The sequence below is a fragment of the Rhododendron vialii genome, chromosome 1a (assembly GCF_030253575.1).
Source record: "Rhododendron vialii isolate Sample 1 chromosome 1a, ASM3025357v1".
Classification (NCBI taxonomy): domain Eukaryota; kingdom Viridiplantae; phylum Streptophyta; class Magnoliopsida; order Ericales; family Ericaceae; genus Rhododendron; species Rhododendron vialii.
In genome coordinates, this window is record NC_080557.1 from 18,511,639 (window position 1) to 18,533,882 (window position 22,244).

The following is a 22,244-nucleotide window of genomic DNA, read 5'->3' on the forward strand; positions in this document are numbered from 1 at the left end:
ATGGAGAGAAAACCTGATGAAACTCTTCCTGTCTGCGCGTCTTTGAGTGGAGAGCGAGAGAGAGAGAGAGAGAGAGAGAGAGAGAGAGGAGAATAGTCTAGAGAGAGAACGTGGAGGTGCGCAGCGGTGAGAGCTACCTAACTGAAACGACGCAAGAAAGCAACGCGGGTGAAGTTGACATGAAGAAGAAAATTCGAGGAACGTAAAATTCATAAAAATTGCAACATTGGTTTTTGGCTTTTCTTTCGCAATGAATCTCGGAGTACATGTACTTCCTCCATTTCTTTTCTTTTTTTTCTTTTTTTTTTATTAAGTGTTTGGATCCGTTTGCACACAACTCGACTTATTTTACACAATGGAGAATAAATTTAAAGGAGTGATTTTTGCATTTACTGAATTGTTTATTTGGACTTGATTTTTGCACTTTCTTTTTTTAAAGTGCAATTAAAAATTTAGAGAGTACGACTATCAATTCCATAAATCTAATAATTGTTCCATTTTTTTGGCATCCAAACTTAGTAATATCTTTTCAACATGTGCACCACTGACTTATAGAAGAGAATCTTCAATAATTAATTCAAAAATAAAATGTTTCACAAGATTTTGAGGGTTTTGTGAAGTTTTAGGTACTTTAATAAACTTTTGGAATACCAAAAAATAATTTAAAACCTTTCTCTCTCTTCTCAAAGTTATACGTACGTGGTATCAAATGCCACATCTTACTATGAAAAGTGATTTTATATAGTACTTAAAAGAGGGTGTTAGGGAGGGATCCAGCTCATGTCCAGTTTACTTGGTTTAGTTTGGGATTCAGTTTTGGGCCTTTGTGGGCTCGGGAATGATCGAAATCGTTCATTTTGTAAAATTCATCGAGTTTGTTGTTCACGTAAAAAATTAGCTTAATCGAACATCGATAAGTACATGATGGAAAAAGATTTGCACAAGAAAAATGTTATGAATTTTTTTTTTGAAACTTCAATTTCCATTCTTCTCTTGTACAAACTACTTCAATCATGTACTTATCGATGCTTGACCAAGATAATTTTTTACGTGAACGACAAACTCAAAGGAGCTCTGCAATGTAAATGATTATGATCATTGTTGTTGGCCCGAAATGGGCCCACAAAAGCCCAAAACTGGACCAAGTAAACTAGACTGGAGCTGGATCCGTAAGAGAGTAGAGTACGCTAATTAAAATTTATAAGTACTTTAAATCATTTAAAGCGTTTTCTAAAATGTATTATAAAATTCACTCTTACAGTACAAAGTAAATTAGTAGAGTATTTTCTATTTACATTGAACTTTGAAGAACACTGCTATAGTGCCCACGGTAACCATACCGATAGTATGCGGGGTCCACTATAGGTTCAAATATCCAAACCGTTCCAATAATTTTAAAATAAAAAACTGAGTAGGTTTTGGTAGAAAATCAGCTTAATCCGATATGTGTAGGTGCTCGATTCAGGCTTCCCGTTTTTCATCCAATCTTCTCATTTTTGTCGATTTTTAAAAAATGAAAAGATTGAATTGAGCACTTACACATATTAAAATGAGTTGCTTTGAGCGATGTTCGCTCATTTTTTTTTAAAATTATTAAACGTCTTGAATTTTCTGTGCAGAACCCGCAATGGGCGCTTAGCCGTTGGTACCCGTCGGTATGGAGACCGTAAAAGGTCCTTGGCTTTTCTGAACTTCGAAAATATCACCTTCGAAATATCTCCTCTAGTATAAGTGGTTATCCTCTTTTCCTGTAAGCAGCACATATAGGGCCACAGGGGTAAGTTAGTCATTTGGGAGATCAATCTTTTGGGGACGGATCTATACGCAAGAATAGAAAAAGAGGCGTATTCCATCTCACAGTCAGTGAGAATGAGAGACGTGTAGTTTTAGTGGAGAGAAATTGAGAAGACTTGTGTTGAGCTGTCTCTAGAGAGAAGACTTGTTGAAGAAGACAAAAGGAAAGATATAAATGAAGAAAATTTATATAAATGGTTCTTTTAGTTTCATTCGAATTTTATTTTCGTCATTCAAGTATCTATTATAACTCTTTTGACTTTTAAGTTTGGTTTTTGAACAAAATTGGTCCAATTGATAAAATCTGTCAGCCAAACTAAACGAAAAAAAATCAGATTGAGGGCGGACGTTATTAATTGGACCAACTTGGTACGAACTGCAATGTTCAAACTACCATTAATTTGATTTTTTTCATCTAGTTTGACCGACAGAAGTTATCAATTGGACCAATTTAGTACAAAAATCAAACTTGAAGGTCAAAAGAGTTAAGATTGATATTTAGAGAATGAAAATGAGACTCGAATGAAACTAGGACGACCATTTTTATAAATTTTCCTATAAATGGAGGACCAAATTTTAATATGCTTGGTTTCAGGCAAACTACTACTACAGTATAAAATAGAGAAAGGTCAACATACATGGGGAAAAGAGTTTTGTAATACCATAGAGCTGTTTGGGAGCCTACTTTTTTGGAAAAAATTTCAGTGCCGAGCGGATATCACGTGGTGCCTGCTCGCGCATTCGAGCCGTCCATTTTGTTTTTGAACGACTTAGAAAAGGAGAGAGAAGTGTTGGGGTGAAAAGAGAGAGAGAGAGATTCAATCCGAGCCGTTCAAAAGCAAATCGGACAGCTTTGATGCGCCGAGCGGGTACTATGTAGGATATACCCACGCGGCACTAAAAAATCTCTCCTACTTTTTGGCTTTTCATTTTTTAACTTTTTGTTTTTTTTGACATTTTAGATTATCGTCAGAATGTATTTTGAATCTGGTAGAGTGTTTGGATAATATGTGCAGAATGTATTTTGCAACATGATTAGCCTTTGGGCTAGCGGAATTATTTTCAAAATACTTGAACTATTCTTTTAGATAATTCAAGGGTGACCTGAGACACCTAAACTCTATGTATGGGGGTGACTCTGAGTTATTTTCTAAACCCCCTTTTCGAACTTGAACTACGTTGGATCTGATTCTCCCTCGCTCCAGGGATAGGTAGGCAGCTTTTTAAGAGCTCGATTCGAATCCTTTTACAATTCAAACATATTTTCTGCAAATTATCCGAAACCCCTTTTACATAGTAGAACACAAAGTTCATATGAATCTGTATAATTTACATAGAACACGAACTTGTAAAAACTTTTACAAGTTCCAGAACAATGAATACTTTCCAACAAATTCGGAATAGTCGCAAAAATTAGTGAGAAATTTATATACGTGCTCATTTCATATGAATCTGTATATAATTTATAAAATTCACTATGATGATTCGCAAAAAAATTAATCGAACAGAATGGATTCACACCGACTAAACACAAAAAGAATTATGCGTCAACACATTTTGTTTATCCATTCTGTATAAACACGTAAAGTAATAGAGTAGTTTTTTTTTTTTTTTTTCCATAATGGAGAACGATTATACTAATCTGAAGGGTGAAATAATGCCTAAACCTCAGAAAGGATAGAACCCCATGGGCAGAGTAGTCGTCCATAAGCCGGACGAACCACTAGAAATGACTTTTTTTACACTAACATATGAAGCCCGATTACAATCACGATTGCCAGAGTTGTTCGTAATAAGTGGTCATTATATATCTAAGAAGCTTTTCATTTACAAAAGAGAGGATAAAGAAGTTTTTGTACAAATAGAGGAGAGATGTTGCATCAATGGTCAATTATTCAATCTCTATCTTCTAAGAGAGGTTTGGAAAAACAAATCTGTAAGTGATAGGGGTAGAGAAATTAATTCTTACAAATGCATGAACGGATGGAAAAAAGACAAAAGAAAGCCATGAAATTGAGCTTTGATGTGAGGCCATGGTGGGTGTGGGTCCAGGCCACAGCCCGCCAATTTTGATGATTCATCTTGATCCTGATCTATCTCACTCCCATATTTTCTTTACAGATGATGACTTGTAACCAAAAAGAAGACGCCATGTATGGAAAACTTATTCAATGCTCCTAGGGCATCGTTATGTGGTGCCTCAGACTTCTCTTCAAACACACATTTATGCGGAGCTTGAGATTGAGTGTGAGGACCCTACAACAATATGTAGTGGGGAGGGACTTGGGGCACCGCTACGTGGTGCCCCAAGGGCACTGATTAATCTCCCTCATGTATGACATCTTAATTAATCTTTGTGGAAATCTAGTTGGTTTGTCTTTCGTACGTGGTGAAAGATTAGGTGTGAAAGAGAGAGTCCGTAAAGCGTCCCCATTGAAGTTTGATGTATGTTTACATCATTAGATTAGATAAATGATACTAAAAGATAAAGTTGCTTGTGAGTAAGAAAAAAACAAAGACAGACCCTTAGATATTATGGAAAGCATTCATGCATTTAACTGCTTTCTTTTGCTGCAACAATGTAATGAAGATATGCTTGATGCTTTGGGGTATCATGAGGGATACAAATATTTTTCACGGAGCTTTCCCGTGAATAGATGTTTACGGAGATGAAACTAGAGCGTCCAAAGTGTTTTGGACGGTTCGGATTCTAATGAAACTTTTTTCGATCGAGAAAAAGTTAAACTATTCTCCAGAAAAGTTTCATTTAAATACAGATCGTTCGTACCCGAAAAAGACGGCCGAGATCGTGCGGCTCTATGAACAACTTGTTTCTTGCATCTCCGTGACTATTCATCATGAAAATGTTACATTTTTCGTCTCATTTTGTTTGTCCTGTACCGTAAACTCGACTTCTTAAGGGAACATTAAAAAATTGGGAAAAAACCATTTTACCATCTTGTGGTTTAAGGGTCGTGCGGATGACCCCTTAGTCAGGGGCCCTGACTTTTCAACTTGACCAAATAACTCCCTCATGGTTGGTAGAGTAAAATGAACTATTAACTCTATAATAGAATGTAGAAAATTACCTTAATGCCCTCTTTTCTTACATCACGTCATTGGTAAATTCGTCGTGCCTTTTCATTAGTTTTTTCTTTGTTGGTTTTCGACTTTTGTTTCACTGAGTTCGTCATTGTATGGGATCATAAACAACTTTTCATGAGGTTATGGGTATCAACAATTGGGTGAACATCACTTCTGTGTGGAACTTTGTCAAATTTACTTTCATAGCATATAATTGATGTTGGGAAAAACTAATTAACAAATCTTAGGTATATCCAAGAGAAATCTACAAGGTTGGGGGACAAGGAAAATCTTTGCACATACTTGGAGCGAAATTCATCATCTACAATCCTGGAAGAACTTAGAATGCTCTATCTCAAGTGATGGTTATTTTTGGAACCGATAGGATAAAAAAGAACGTAAGCCCCTTTTATAAAAGGGAGAGCTTACACAAAAATAATTTCACCGTGGACGGTTTCTCTACAACGGGTACACCGTATGTTTCTCTTCCCATCATAGAAACAATGGAATCAATGGTAGAGATTTGATCTCACCAATTATAATTGGGAAAACACTACCCAGTAGGGAAAAATTAACCGTGCTACAAAGTAGATCACATAATTGACTAGCATGACCCAATGTATTAAGTCCAATAACCACATTGCAATCCAAGTTTAGAAAACATAGTGCATAGGACCACATAAAAAAAATACTCTCTATTTTTTTCCAACGTTTGATTCTCTGCGTTATCTGCCTGTGTTCATGGTTTCTATGAGACAAGGGGGGGGGGGGGGGGGGTTGGGGGGCTGCTGGCCTGTTTGTGGGCCCACCCCGGTCTCGCTCCGATGATTGGAAGCATTCACTTTGTAGAGCTTTTCGAGTAGAATAACTATGCAAAAAATCAGCTTAATTGGATATCATTAAGTGCCTGATCGGAGCCCATATAACTCTCGGTCCATAGGTTACTGTGGATTTGATCCAGTGTTTCCGATCAGGCACTTAATGATATCCAATTAAGCTGATTTTTTGCATAATTGTTCTACTCGACGAGCTCTACAAAGTGAACGCTTCCGATTATCAGAGCGAGATCGGAGTGGGCCCACAAATAGGGCACAGCAGCACGCTGTTGCCCCCTTGGGGCAGCAGCCCCCCGCTTCCTAGACAAGAATGGTAAGACTACTGTGTAATTCGAGTCTTAAGCAGTACTAAAGTCTTGAGGGATACTAAGACGAACTGATTTCTATATAATAGAAGAACACAAGGGTGTGGATCCCAGACAAACACAAGTTATTAAAAATGCTGAGATTCATTTGATTCAAGATTGAGGTGTGTTCTCCTACTCTTAATAATATAACCACACTTTTTCAAATATATTACAAAAATGTCATCGGTTTTTTTTTTTCCCTTACCAATTAGCTTCTATTGCGTTGATTAAAAGAGGAAAAAAAAACTCAGCTTATTCGAGTAGAATGGGTTTGGTCGAAAAAAAAAAAACCAACGTCGTTTGGGCTTCCCCTGTAATTGGTTCCTTTGGTAATTTCTGCACCATTGGCAAGAAGAATGAGTTTTTCCCAGTAATCTTTTATTAAAAGTGCTGCACACACAACCAACACAACGATTGTGCAAGTAGCATTTTTAATCTTTTATCTCTCTCACTCTCATCTACACTACTCCAACCAACCACAACCCCCCCCCCCCCCCCCCCATCTCTTATTTCGACGAAATCCACCGCTCTCACTGGTGTCACGGGCGACGAAATCCACCGCAATCATTGGTGTCACCGCGACGAAATCCACCGAGGTCTCGACATCAAGAACAACGGTGAAAGCTGCGTGGAAGATGAAATGTGCGAGTAGAAATTTTTACTTAATTAAATTTTCTGCTCGCATTTTACATGTTCGATGAAATGTGCGAGAGACCAATGAAGAATGAGTGATTTGGGAACTAGAAATATTTCCAAGAGAATTCAAAGCCAATTGCCACGGAACGTAGAGGCAGGATTAATAACAAGTCCTTAAGTCGTATTTTCGCTTTTTTTTTCAGTGTCTACATATATACTCCAACTAATAATGAACTAACCTAAAAATTTATGGGCTGAATATCTACTTGCTAAGGACTTGAAACCTTTCTCCAGTTTCACAACAAAACTCCAGTTTACCTCTGGATGAATTGCATGTGTAAAAGCATGCAATTAGGCCAGTGTCTTTAATGTAAAATTAGAATTTGGTCTTTTCAAAAACCCAGCGTTGAAATTGAAGCACTCGATTTTTCACATCAATAGTTCAGAAAATATCGTACATGGACTATTTATACTTAGGTAGTTAAATTTCATTTATCAAGATCTATAAATTAGTGGAGGGGTTGGCTTAGTTCTAGCTACGATAGTATTTGAGCCGCCACCAAGATTTAAAAGGTAATTCCAATCGGGGTGGGAAGTGTTGTAGGTACGGGTATTCTGCTAACTAAACTCACTCAAATTCATCAACTGAAGGTACGGGCAAGCACTAGTGTGTGTGTGTGTATATATATATATATATTTTTTAAAAAGGTATAATTTGATGATCGGTGGTAGGACTACTCTCACATGGTTGTTGCTTTCTCAGGAAAATGGAGCAAACCTGCTCTCGAATGAAGAAGAAAAGACTTGTACGTAACTACAATTTGATTGTTCCTCCAAGAATTGAAATGAGTTTTAGGACCACTAGCATGAATGACGTCAACTAGCATATGCAAGAAAGTTAATTTGCTTTAACAGACCTCGTACAGTCCAGAAAAGAGAAAACATGAATCGTTTATGACAACAAATCAATGGTCCAGAAATCTTCCTTGGAAGAGTTTCTCAGGAAAATGGAGCAAACCTGCTCTCGAATGAAGAAGAAAAGATTTGTACGTAACTACAATTTGATTGTTCCTCCAAGAATTGAAATGAGTTTTAGGACCACTAGCATGAATGACGTCAACTAGCATATGCAAGAAAGTTAATTTGCTTTAACAGACCTTGTACAGTCCAGAAAAGAGAAAACATGAATCGTTTATGACAACAAATCAATGGTCCAGAAATCTTCCTTGGAAGAGTTTCTTTAAATCTCAACCATTCATTCGTTTTCCTGGAGGGTTTCATGGTCCAGTTGTCCTCGTTTCTATCTTTTCTGTTTGGCGATGCACCACTAGCCACTAGGTCGTGTTCTTAAATGTTGAACATACAATGGATACATCGAGTGTGATGTTAAATTCTGTGTGTCTGGACAAGGTATATAATTTTCAAATTTTTGTGTGAAGAGTTTTGATTGCATTTGCAGCATTTTTGTTTTAAATTTGGTTAAGTCATTTAAATACTAATGAGATCTTCATTGATGGAGACTTAACTGGGTGTTTCGTTTTTGTTTTTTTTTTGTTTTTTGTTTTTCTGCAGTTACGAGAAATACTACTCTGCAGTTTAATTTTGAGGCATATGAGTGCATTGGCTCTATTTATGAGTGAAGGAGGTAAATGTTTCCAAGGCATTACAGAAGGAGTAGGATTTTCCCATTGCTTTTCAGTTGTGTGGACACTATATTATTGGGATAGGAAGACATAATTTTTGGCTTGTGCATTTTAGATTGGGTTCACAAATCCGTAAATCGGCTTGAAATGAATATGCACAAGTTTTCATCTATTCTGCCAGATTCTTCCAACGAACATGCATCCTGTATTCCTGGTTCGAGAGTCCCCGTAATTCTCACCTTTTCCAGCAAGAGGTGGGAGATGAGTTAGTGTGGAGAGAGCAGCCGCCCAAAGTTAAAGCCTCGTTGGAGATTTTCTGCAGTTGATAGTTATGTATATATAGGTTGGGGATGCATGATTTGAACACTTCTGCAAATCTCAGGTTTAGAGTTCAAATTCTCAGAGGTGATTTTATGTCTCAGTTGATGCCAGGCAAGGGTAACTGGTGAGACTTCAAAAACTCCTATAATCGTTCATTTGGATCTCCCATCTTCTTCGGGTGCTTCTACCTAACTTTTGTTCAAGATTCTAGCGGTAGACAAGTGATGTAGATTGCATACGGACCTCCTACTTTTTGCTGCTTTACTTGAACATTTACTTGGTTTAACCGATGACATCGATGTTTTCTTGTTTGATACGCTCAAATGCGCAATACCAATATATTGCGTTGGTTGTTAAGATGGATTTTGATCCTCTGTAAATGTGTCTCTTAACCCTCTCTGGATAGAATGGCAGTTGCCGTGCCAACTCCACCGACCACCACCCTAACTACCACAGGCACCATCGCCACAACCACCGCCACCCCTTCCATCCAGAGAATATGGTGGGTGGTCCGGAAAATTGATAGCTTCCTCTTATTCTTGCCAATTAATGAGCTGGAAATCAAAGTTTTTCCCTCTATCACGTGAACACTTCAAAACCCTCCTCTAGAATTCATCAGCACTCCGCCACTTCCAGAGTTTTGCTTCGAGTCTTTGAAGATAGAATCTAATAATCTATAACCTATTAGATTCCAGTTGCTGGTGAAGGAAAGCTGTCGAGATGCCACTTCTAGAGTTTTACCATAAGTCTTTGAAGAGAGATTCTATAACCTATCTAGGCTCCGGTTGTTGGCAAAGGTAAACTGTTTTACTGATATGGCTATTCGGTACATGTTCGTCAAAGGGTTCATTGAAGTGATTATTTGTCTTCCCCTAGCTTTTATGCTTGGTTTTGTATGCTCAATTTCAGCGCTAGAATACCGTTGCTTCAACGAAGGTGTACGTTCAATCAGATACGAAACCAAACAAGACCAAAGAGTCAGTCGTTAAGATGCAATTACCTTAAACAAAGTCATATATCCTCTCTATCCTTTCTGCTTCTGCTTTCAATTGTGAAGTTGAAGAAACAAAAAAAAAAAAAGGACTACACAAGGGGTTGCCTACCCCTGTAGGTATACATTCCACAATTTGAAGGTGGGATTCCAATCCTATATTTGAAAAAAACCATTTTTCATCTCATTTTAGCATAGGTGACAAATTTCTCTCTCAAGTGAATCTCATTTGTATAAGCTATTCTCACTAAGCCTATATTACATTAATCCCAATGAATTCCCAAAGCTCAATGCCATGCCACTTCACATCAGGATTTCACCAAGCGATAAAACCACCTAAGCGGATTGAATCCGATTTCGGGTCCTTTCGAGGCGATCGTAGGCGTGACGGGTCCTTAGAAAAAGCAGACCACTACAAACCAGACCCAAAAGAGACATGCTGCCCCACAACAAGAATGTGTCAAAGTAGCACTTCCTTCCCATGCACACCATGGAGTCCCCCACTATAACTACCCGGTTTGAGCTCTGTATATTGGCGTCGTAAACCAGGGCCGCGACCAGACCGTAAAGGATTGAGCCGAGGGGGATGTTGGTTATGAGAATGTTATGGTTGACGCCGGCGCTGTTCGGTCCGAACAACTCTGACGTGATTGATACTGCTGCCGCGAATACGAATCCAGAGCTTAGTCCAATCAAGGCAGTGGCGGCAGTCAAGGCCGTCTCGCTGCCTGATATGGCGAGGAGGAGGAAGGCAATCGGCGTTGGCACAATCGCTAGCGCGAACCACCCTGTCCTCGCAAAGTATACCTTGCTGCATAAGAAAAGCACGTTTAGAGATCACATTCAAACGAGTAAAATGCTCTACATGAACTCAACTTTAACTAGGATGGATTGTTATCCAGAATCATTCATACGGTCTTTTATGGAGTAATTGTTTCATTGTAAACCCGAACCATTGTACTTACTCACATAGAAAGTCGGGCGCAGCAGAGAGCAACCGACCGAAGAAGGAGCAAGTAGAATAAAGCGTCACGATGGAGCTAGTCCTGTCACTGAACCCCAACGACTGCGAAATCTGCCCCAAGTTGTTGCTATAAACCAACCCAATAGTTCCCCCACAGAAATATGCCGCATAATACAACCAGAAATCCCTCCGCCGCACCACCCACTTCAACGGGTGCTCCTCCCCGAGCACTGCCACCAGATCCTTCTCAATCAAATCCACAAGAAACCCCTGTTTCGCCCCCGTGACCCGACCCGATCCATTTGGACTCTCCCTCCCGATTAACTCCTTGTGGAGCTCCAAATCTTCAACGTCGACCAGGTTGAAACTGGATCCCTCGAACTTGCTGTGGAAGGCCTGGCGGGCCCAGCCTCGGGCGTAGGTGATTCCTGGGGTGAAAATAGGCAGGGCTAAGAGCAAGACGGCTCCGGAAAAGAGGATACGGGCAATGAAGGTGGATTCGGAGGAGAGAGAGTTGAGGAGGAGGAGGTAGAGGCCGGTGAAGATGGCAACGATGTTGAGGTAGAGGAAGGTGAGGGAGTCGCAGCGGACGGAGTCTGGAGGGAGGGGGAGGGAGTGGGGAGGAGGAGGGCGGAGGACGGGCAGGAGGGCGGCGGAGGAGGTGAGGAGGGGGACGAGGGCATTGAGGAGGAGGTAGAGGGAGTAGTTGCTGTCGGAGTCGGAGACCGCGTTGGCGATGAGGGTGTAGAGGGCGGCGCTGACGCCGTTGAAGCTGATGCTGAGGGATAAGGCTAGGGGACGGTTGGCCGGGAAGTTTCTGATGCAGAGGACGTAGCAGACTGTGTTGAACCAGCAGATGCTGCATCCTGCTAACAAGCACAGCAGGAACACCTGCCATAGATTTTTCCTAGATAGAGATATCATTTCATGCCCATATTATAGCAACAAAATTGAAAATTGCAATTCCGAAGGACAGAAAAAAAAAGTATTGGAGAACAGAAAGTTGGAGATTTCAATGTTAAAAGCCCTTCCATGAAAGTTATGAATGCTAGGAGTACCAATATAGGAGTATTTTCTAAATCTTAATTTGGTGGGATGGAGGGGGTGAAGGGAGAGATTATTCCACGCTTCTAGAGCATCGTTTCAATGGCCTTCCCCATTATACATTGGATTGAGAGTTACACACTTCGGGTAGAAATCTAACAATCCTTTTGGATGGAGTGATTTCATGAGAAAAGAAAGAAAAGGTTTATGGTTTCTTAGGAAATTACTTATTCGAATTGAACATTTTGGTAAGAAATGAAGTGAGAAAAGTACAAAAAAAAGAAGAAGAAGTTTTGATTGGCTCTTTCCTTTCTCACCCAAAAGGACTCCCCTTTCTCACAATCCAAAGGGGGTGTTAGGGCATATTCAACCCAACTCCAAAACTCTATTTTTCAGTATCAAATCTTCTTTTAGAGAAGTACGACCCTGTTTTGCCCAAATAATTCTTTTGGATTATTTCTTTGCATTTACCCACATTTCTCCGTGTTTGTTAGATTTGCATCAATATTTTTTTTTAATTATTGATTCATCTTAATGAGAAGAAATAAAATAAAAATCTATGTTCAAAACTAAAATAGTGCAACCTAGTTCTACCTGACTTAGCCCATGCTTGATTAGCGTACCCTCGTATTTGCTTCTCCTAATGGTTGGTCAAGTTATAAAAAGGAAATGTAGTGGACCAAGGGAGAAAATATGGAGCTGCGAATAGTTGCCCCTATTCGTCCAATACTGTATTTGTATAGAGTAGTGCTATTGGTACCGACGGTACCATAGGGAAAATGTACCGACGGCCACCGGACGGCCGTCTCCGGCCACCGGACGGCCGATCCGAGCCGTCCAAAAATTTTAAAAAATAAAACCGAGTGGGTCTACGCGGGAATCAATGGCATCCGAGGTGTGTAGAGTACTTGATCCGAGCACCCCTTTTTCGTGTATATACACGTATATACAAATATACACGAAAAATGGGTGCTCGGATCAAGTACCCTACACACCTCGGATGCCATTGATTCTCGCGTGGGCCCACTCGATTTTATTTTTTAAAATTTTTGGACGGCTCGGATCGGCCGTCCGGTGGCCGGAGACGGCCGTCCGGCGGCCGTCGGTACATTTTCCCTATGGTACCCGTCGGTACCAATAGGATTTCTGATTTGTATAGATTGTCCCAAAAGTATTTTCGAAATGTCAATTTGGTCCTTAATATACAAATCGCGTCTATTGCATCTCTAACATTTACAATGCAAGTTTAAATGGTCCCCGGAGCTACCTCCGTCCACATTTACCGTCAATTGCAAGGGTATTATCGACAAACCCCTCAATTTTAATTTTACCAATGATCCTCAAAGTATAAGCGAAATCTTATTTTCGTCCCCAACGTATGAATCACGTCTTTTATATCAAATAAACTACCAAACACCACTTATCTTTTCCATTTGCAAAACCCCCAAGACAAATCAAAATCCTAACCCCTTCTCCACCATTACCAATAGCCACTACACTCTAGCACGTTCTCTGCCTTTAGCTATCAAGACATCGCACGGCCAGTCATCCCTCCCCATTTGCACCAGCCACCATGCCCATTCCCCTTGCAAGAAAAAACCATGGGCTACGTCTCCTCCACTCTGCTCAACACCGACGACGACTTCACCCAAATCGGAACCACACTGTCTCTCTCACCTCCACCACCTACGGCCTCCTGTCCCTCAACCACCCCCCCCCCCCCTTCCCACCACCACCCCTCCTTCTCGCCTCACCCTCACCCCGTGCCGAACCCCGATTCTTCCGCCTTGACTTCCCGGAAGTCAACAACTCATGGTAACTCATGGCTGGCCTCGACGGATGATCCGAACCATTCAATATCGGATTGAACTGATTTTCATGGCCCCGCTTGTTTTTTTTGTTAAATATTGAATAGCTCGGATCATCCGTGCAAGGCCCGAAGTGGCTCCCATGATCGTCAGTCTCCCTGAACAATTTCTTTAGCTTTTTCGGATCATTCGGATGGTCCAAGTGAATAAGTTTAACGATAAAAGAATATTAACAATCAATTATTATTCGTATACAAGAGTTTCAGGTATTTGATATGACCAAAAATATTCTGATAGTGTGATACTTTTTGCCTGTTAGATTATCCACAATGGCATAATCAAAAGTAATATGTTTCTAAAATTAACAATGTTAGTGTAAAACATGGCTCACAATACTATAATCAAATTTAGCAACCTCGTTAGAAATGATCAAACTGTAGGCTTTGGATAATCAAAACTAGCAATCTTTTGCCAATAACTAAATTTAGTGAACCTCACATTCTCAGTCAAATACATCAATCATTACAAAAAAAAAAAACATTATCTCGCTTTCCTTTTCCTCCCTCTTTCAAAAAAAATATTTTACTAGAAAACTTTTTTAAAAAAATTAGTTTTTTCCACCAAAATTATTATTTTTAACTGTTATTACAAAACATTTTTATACAAAAAAATATCTATTCTTTTTTTCAAAAACCATTTTGTTTTTAAAATTGTTTTTTTCAAAACCTTTTCTTATATAAAAACTAGTTTTTCAAAAACCGTAGTTACACAAAAACTGTTTTTCTTTTTCAAAAACTATTTTCTATTTCTAATAAATTATTTTTACTAGTCTCAAAACTATTTTTAGAAAAAATTATTTTCTATATTCACAATTTTTAGTTTTTTGTAGTTTTAAAAGCTGATGAGGCGAGTTTTTGTTATTCAATTTTGATTATGCCATTGTAGACCTCTACATTGCTAACATTGTAGACCTCTACATTGCTAACCTTAGCAATCTCTTAAATGAATAATTAAAAGCTGATGCAGAAGTTTTTAGTTATCTATTTTTTACCATGCCATTGTGAATATCCTTACGTTTTTAATTGGGAGAATCTTTTTAAGACAGTAAAAACAATAAAAAATTAGTCTAGGGTCCATTATAGAGAACTTGTAACCTAGTTAGTCCACCTCTAATGTTTGTAACCCCTCTAGTCCACGAATATAGTTTAGTAAGTTCTTAAGTCCACTTCTTTTGAAAAAGAAATTAAACCAAGACAAAAATGTCCTCCTATATAAACTGTCATATAAAGAGAAACCCTAAACCACAAACAAATCCGGAGCACAACCTCCTCTCTCTCTCTCTCTCTCTCTCTCAACGGCAAAAGTGAGGCCACACCGTCACTCTCCTGATTGTTGGCGAAGGCCATGGCGGCACGGTGGAGCCCGTCGAGTTCGGTCCGTGTCGCTTTGTGAAAGAACAGGAAGATGAGAATCAGCGATCTTAGGGCGGAATTCTTCATACAATTACTACTTGTTGCTGTTCGATTGGTTCAGTGGGGATGCCATTACAGCCACCCCGCAGACGTCGTCCTTGTGCTATAGCCCAGTCAATGGGGCTGCCATTTTAACGATAAAAAAAGGTGGATCAGGTTCTTTTTTTTTTTTTGTTTATTGCAGATTCAGATTCAATTATATATAGTCTATTTCTTGTCAGAGATGGACCGGCCCGTAAATCACCATGAATCGATTCACCAGGCAGCGAAGGGAGAACATACGCGAAGTCATGGGAGAAGAGTCATTCACCCAGACCTCGGAATCGGTAATCTCATCTTATACATATAATATTTGTTCCTTATAGTAGTACTTGTTGTTCTGTATTTTGATCTCTTTGATATTTAAGGTTATAGTCTATTTCTTGCACTAATCTTAAACGAATTTGGATTTTCATCTTGTTATGTGTGTGGAATTTGTAGTTTCAGTCAATTATATAATGTTATTCCGCTTTTTCATAAACGTGCTTTAAAGTTGATTTGTCTATCGTATTAAGAAGATTGATCCGATCTTTTATTTGTTTTACTGAAGAGAAATTTGGAGTAGTTAAAACAAAAAATATAATATTATAAGAAGGTTGATCCGGTCTTTTGCTTGTCCCGTGTCCGATTATCATCAGATTTGGAGGTTTTTGAATAAATACATAAGATTATATGTGTGTTTTTCCTAGGGTTACAGATATGAAGTTTTTTGAATAAATATATAAGGTTATATTGCGCTTTTCATCAATCACTTATTGATTTGGTCCGCGCAACGGCCTCTCCGACTTGCTTCTGATATATTTTGAGTTTTTTGAATAAATATTTAAGGTTATATGTGTGTTTTTTCTAGGGTTAGACATATAAGGTTAGAATAGGTTGTGTTTTTCGAAAAAAATATATATAAGGTTATATGTGTACATTTCGTGTCACACAAATAATATACTTTTGTGTGTTTTTATTGTTATTTAATGTTATTTTTTAAAAACATTCTCAGTTAGAGAGAGATATAATAATATATAACATTATATTGTTATATATAACATTCTAGATTAGAAATATTCTATGTTATTTAATAAAGATAACATATAACGTTATATATGATCTTTTGTATCATATAACGTTATATATGAGTTTCTGTCATATATAACGGTATATACTCCGTTGTCGATCACTTATTGAATTGGTCCACACAACGGCCTCTCCGACTTATTTGTGAAAACATGTGATTTGAAGCTCGGTTAGCGATGTAGTTTGGTTATAGATGATCTTCTCTACTGAGACATATATGGTTATATGTGACAATTTGCCCTTGGTACCTAATTTTGTACTGTAAAACTCCAAAACAAAGGAACTAATAGCGTTATATGTTCTCTTATTGAATTGGTCTGCGCAACAGCTTCTCAAAAACACATATGAAAAATATCCATATATGATTATATATGAATATCTGTGATGTTTTTCATGCCAACTAAAGCACATATGGTTATATAGACAAATTTAGGATCTGTTTTATTTTAAAATAGATACATATAATGCAATATGTCTTATTCTAAACTATGAATCATACCAAATCTACGCGCGCGCGCCCCCCCCCCCCCCCACCCACACACACACACACACACACACACACACACACATATATATGAGACAAATATTGTCATATATGGACATATATGATTATAAGTTTATGTAACAACATATATTCATATATATGGTTATATGAGAATATCTGTGACCATATATACATATATATGGTTATAACGTATGTGTGTGTGTGTATATATATATATATATATATATATATATATATATATATATATATATGAGCTTGTATTGACATAAAAAATATTTCAATTTGCACAAAGAACATAGAATGTTGTATATGAGATTTTATCCTGCAAAACTCCAAAAAAAAAAAAGGGAACTAATTACGTTATATGTTCTTTTATTTAATTAGTATGCGCAGCGGCCTCTCAGAAGCACATATGGATATATCCATATATTATCAGAAGCAAGTCGAAAAGGCCGCTGCGCGGACCAATTCAATAAGTGATGGAAAACGAAACATATAACGTTATATGAGAACTTCTGTCACGTGTAATATATGTTTTTCCTAAGATTAGACATATAATATTATATCTCATTTTTGAGATATATTAATGTTGTTTATCTTGTTTTGAATATGTGTATATGTAGATATAGATGTTATGTGAATGCTATTCGGAGGCAGAAAATCACAAATTTTGAAGGATTTGATGACGGTTTTGATGAAGAAACGGTTTTGAAGGATTCAACTTGGAATTCAAGGCACGACTGAAAACAAGGATAACGGTGACATGATATGTGAACATATAATATTATTTTTTGAGATGTATAATATTAGTGGAAAGATATGATGTTGTTTTGAGAACATATAATTTTATATGTCATGTTTTGTGAGACTACAGAAGCTCAGATATAATATTAAGTATTCTGTTTTTTTTTTTTTTGGGAGATTTAGAACTACAAAAGCTCACATATAATGTTATATGTTATATTCTATTTTTTTGTGAGATTCAGAGTTGCAGAAGCTCAAATATAATGTTATATGTTCTTCTTTTTTTTTTTTGCGATATTTAGATATTAAAAAACTCACATATAATATTATACGTTTTGTATGGACTAGCATATAACGTTAAAGACCAAAAACAAGAAAAATCAAAAAGAAATGTTGCATGTTAGAAAATTTTTGCCACGCATATAATGTTATATGTTAGGAAATTTTTATCACTCATATAATATTAAAAAATCAATACAAGAAAAATAAGAAAAAACAAAAAGAGAAATTTGTCACATACTCCCTCCGTCCCAATTTAGTTGTCACTTTTTGGAGTTCGTGCCACTTTTCAATTGATTATATCTTGTAATTTATAATGTTTTAGGTGATTTTGAAAACATTGTATTATAGAACAAATCGAGATCTATCAAACAAGATCCATATTGGATATAAAATTCATTACCAATTTAAAGATATAACTAGTTTTTTTATCCGGTTAGAATAGAACTGAGACAAGTAAATTGGGACGGAGGGAGTATATAACGTTAAATGTTAAGTGTAGCGGATTCAATAAAAAAATCGAGAAAAATGAAAAAATACGTTTTTTGTTACTCATATAACGTTATATGTGGCGTGATGGTAGTAGTGACGGTGGTGGTGGCCACGGCAACAATGGTGGCGGCGGCTTGATTGCAACAAAAACGAAAAAAAAATGGAAAAAAAATAGATTTTCTTGTTAACCAAACAAGGCCCTTGTTTCTTAGGTTGGGTATTTTTGTCATTAAAATTATTAGTGGACTTAGTGGGTTATGAAACTTAGAAATGGACTAGATGGGTTTGGAAAGTGCTATAGTGGACTTATGAAAAATTCTCCCTAAAAACAACTAATCAGGACAAAAAATTTAGGACGGAGGGAGTACTAGCACGAATTGTTTGTGCACATATTGTGCAATGACAAGTCAGTATGGCCCACTTCGGGGTCCCCACAAATGATATAAGTCATTCATTAATTTGCGTAAGAGTATCTCCAACTCATCTTAAACTCTAAAATAGAGAATACATGTGGCATATTGAGGGGATATTTTTTAATTTATCATCCATTTTTCTCACTTTTTGTAATTTTTGAGAGAATTTTAGAAGGATCCATGATCATCCATCGGCTTTTTTTTTTTTTTTTTTTAGGGATTTGGCTCCATATTCATTTTTGGGTCTCCAGATATGATACTACATTTTCTTTTTGGAAACTAAATCTCTAAAAAGTACGTAGGTCTCTCCAAACTTCTCCAAAAAAGTACAAAAGGTGAAGATAAAAGAAGATAAATTATAAAAAAATTCCTCAATATGTCACGCTCATTCTCCATTTTGAAGTTTTGGAGATAGGTTCGAGATGCTCTAATAGTTTTGTAATAAGTCTCTCAATAAAAAATCAGCTCAATCACACACGCACACACACACACACGCACACACACACACACACACACACATATATATGTATATATATGTATGTACATACATATATATGTATATATATATATATATATATATATATATATATATATATATAAGAGTGTTTGATCCAATTTTTTGAATCTCTATTTAAATTCATAAGCTTGAATTTTAAAGAAAAATTAGTCAATCAGATCAAGCACTTACATGTATCCGATTGAATTGAGTTTCGAAATCATGTCTCAAAAAATTAATTTATAATTCTTGAATGACTTGGATTGTTTGAGGGGATCGAAGTGGCCGCAAATGGCCCATCTGTGACCATCTATGCAAGTAGCATTTCTTTAATTAAAATGGTACAAAAATAAAGTATTTTTTTGTTGTTGTACCAAGCTCACCAATATCCAGGCGCCACACTGCCAACTCCTAATTTGGTATCAACTTTCACTCATACGAAGTACTTTGTTTTTTTCCTTGGGAGAGATACTGGGTGTAGCCGAACCCACGTAGACAAACAACCACCTTAACTTAACCACCAAGAAATGACCTATGGGGTTGGGGTCGTGGAGAGAGTAGACACACTCATAACTTAACCACCAAAAGCATCAATTAGGATTTCTTTTTTTTAATCGAGGAACAACCCTGCAGCCAAGCCACTATTAGATCTGATTGGAAAATTCAAATCTCGAGGGAAACTAGCTCAATAACCCACCGCCATGGCCTCCCACTTAAATCATGGTTTGCCTCCGGAAAAAATCGAACCCTGCGATGTTGCAAGCGCAGATTCGATCTTACCTTGTTAACAACCCATGGGTGGGTAATCAATTAGGACTTTAGAAAGGAAAAGCCCCCTTTTTAAAAATAAGATAAGAAATAAGGCTTGTCATTTTAGCAATTTTTCCAACGAAAAGAGTTAATTTTAGAAATTCTCACACTTTTGTGTCAGGTCTCAGGTCTAAAAACTCTTAAGTACTATCAACTCTTATGTGGTTAATATTCCACATGGAACTTTGACCGAGTTTAGTTCTGCCCCCGCTAGGAAAAGATGGGATCGTCAACCTTAAGAATGACTCGAGGTGTTCGTAAATTAGCCCTGACAACCTAAGTTATTAAATTAAAAAAATTAACAATCATATTATGCACCGCCATTGGACCTCTCATTACGTACCACTAGACCTTATCTTATGATTATGAAAAAATAACTTTGGTTGGTAGGTTGCCTAATAACTTTGGCTGTAACTTCAATACATTTTGGCTTGTACGCTAAGAAAAATCCGCTCCCAGTCCCAGGAGATAGGAGCCCGGAAAGTGAGAAAATATAAAACAGAAACAAACAAACAAACAAACTTCGTTACCTTGACGGCTCCGAAATTAGTCGAAGTGTGCGTAAGTTGTCTTGACATCCGATTATAAAAAAAGAAACATGAAAACAGAAATTAAAAACAAATTCGATACGATGAGTAATTCCTTTTTAAATCTAAACCCTGAAATCCCCCAATGCGGAAAAAAAGAAAAAACAGAGAAAGAGGGGCAAAAAAACTCGTATCAATGCGGAAAAATCACTCAACTGCAAATATGTTCCTTCATTTCCTATCGGCTTAGCATGAATTCAAAATTCAGAAAGACAAACAAACAACGGGTTTAATTCTGTCATTTCATCGTAAATTCCAAATTCTTAAAAGCAGAGAGAGAGAGAGAGAGAGAGAGAGAGAGAAATACCAGGAAATAAGGCAAGGAGATGACGCCTCGAATAACAAGCCATTGAACCCCGTAACCCAAAAGGCCCATGAAAGCGGCCATGAACATGACGACCCAGAGGGGGAAATACAAGAGCGAGACACCAGAACACCACCCGAACGCCTTACCCATGTCCGACGCCACCGACAAATAGTTGAGCTCCAATTGGGATATCCCCAACACCGACTTCAATTCCGACGAGTAGGACGAGAAGTCGAAATTCGTGCCCGTGAATGCCTGTATCCACGTACTCGCCACCAATATCATCCATTTTCTCGATTGTCCTACCATTTAGTAGTTAATTACATACAAATTTCTCTACATCTATTTACGTGTATATTCACAGAGAGAGAGAGAGAGAGAGAGAGAGAGAGAGAGAGAATTTTGGGGGGGGTTTTCCGGTCTGGTCAATTTGTTGTCAATTTTGGGTTATAAACAACAACAAAGGGTTGGACTTTTGTTGCACTGAGTAGTTGTGGTTTGACGAATGGGTGAGCCCCTCTACTTTTGACGTTAGGTTCGGGGGTTAGGATCGAGGATGCGTCACTTTAATCACATTTTACCATTAGCCCCATTTTTCCTTTTTCTCTTTATATTTTTAACCAAGACACGCAACAAGTTTATTCATTTAAAAAAGGAAAGAATGGGATTTTTCTACGAGGTCGGATGCTACTATTGGGGTATTGAATATTGATATCCCGTGAAATATGAATCATTTGATTGAAAAGTACAAGAATTATAGCAGCTTGAGGTGGACATATAAGAATTTGAAATTGTTTCGTTGAAAATGAGGTGGTTTCACAATTTTCCCATTATAAAATTATCAGTCAATAAAAATCTATTCATAGTATTTTACATTTAAATCTCTCCGAAGTTTTCTGCTTGGTAAAATTTGGGACTTTCCAAACCCATTTCTCACTAAAATTGGCTTAAGAGTGGAGTTAGTTATTCATGGTGCAAATGACAATTACGACGGTTTAAATTTTAGGGATAAGATGAATTCTGTAGAAAGCCTTCGGGGAAAAAATGGGCTGCCTGATTTAAAAGAGAAATCTTCAATATGCATGATCAAAATGGAGTCTGGCCGAATAACCTGCAGGCAAGGTCTCGGGAGTCTGGCCACACGTGAATGTAAATGGAGTGCAATTTTGTTTATCATCTTTTAAAGAGGATGAACGTTATCATCCTTCTTATTAGTTGAAATGGTATAAATCTCACTCATATAATACACTTTTTGATAAACATAACATCATTTTATGGTGAGATGCACACTATTTCAACCAATATGAAAGAGGGTAATGTTTACCCTCTTAAAAGAAGGTGAACAAATTTAAATTCATCTCAATGGTGTGGTTCTTGTTTGTATAACTATTCCAATGCTATTTGGAATTAATAGTCTTGAAAACTCTCAAAAAGGACAAAAGAAAGGAAGGATAATGCTCATTAGAGCATCCACAGTGGAATAATCAAAAGTTGCTACATCATTTTTTGATTATGTATTTAAGGGGTTGCTAAGGTTATCAATGTAGATGTCTACAATGGTACA

At 37.5% G+C, this 22,244-nt stretch overlaps 1 protein-coding gene and 1 long non-coding RNA gene across 3 annotated transcripts; one reads left to right on the forward strand and one right to left on the reverse strand.

Annotated features, from left to right (window-relative positions):
• Positions 1 to 7,698: 7,698 nt before the first annotated feature.
• LOC131330443 (uncharacterized) lies at positions 7,699 to 9,032 on the forward strand. Its single transcript, XR_009201113.1, has 2 exons — positions 7,699 to 8,107; positions 8,270 to 9,032. It is a non-coding gene; the product is annotated as an uncharacterized LOC131330443 (long non-coding RNA).
• Positions 9,033 to 9,641: 609 nt separating this feature from the next.
• Positions 9,642 to 21,153, reverse strand: LOC131330426 (protein NUCLEAR FUSION DEFECTIVE 4-like). 2 transcript variants are annotated; one of them, XM_058364011.1, is made up of 3 exons: positions 20,681 to 21,153; positions 10,622 to 11,507; positions 9,642 to 10,463 (listed from the first exon to the last, which is right to left on the reverse strand). In XM_058364011.1, the coding sequence occupies exons 1-3, from the start codon at positions 20,987 to 20,989 to the stop codon at positions 10,426 to 10,428; spliced, it is 1,233 nt and encodes a 410-aa protein (XP_058219994.1). In that variant the 5' UTR covers positions 20,990 to 21,153; the 3' UTR covers positions 9,642 to 10,425. The 2 variants fall into 2 exon arrangements, with proteins under 2 accessions (XP_058219994.1, XP_058219987.1); XM_058364004.1 differs by having other exon boundaries at positions 10,618 to 11,507; positions 20,681 to 21,149.
• Between the last annotated feature and the right edge of the window lie 1,091 nt (positions 21,154 to 22,244).

Coding starts and splice junctions, on each gene's coding strand:
- LOC131330426 (XM_058364004.1), bottom strand. CDS start 20,989: ATGGTAGGACAATCGAGAAAATGGATGATATTGGTGGCGAGTACGTGG. Junction 11,508..20,680: donor TCTCCTTGCCTTATTTCCTG/GTATTTCTCTCT, acceptor AATCTATGGCAG/GTGTTCCTGCTGTGCTTGTT. Junction 10,464..10,617: donor GCGCCCGACTTTCTATGTGA/GTAAGTACAATG, acceptor TTTCTTATGCAG/CAAGGTATACTTTGCGAGGA.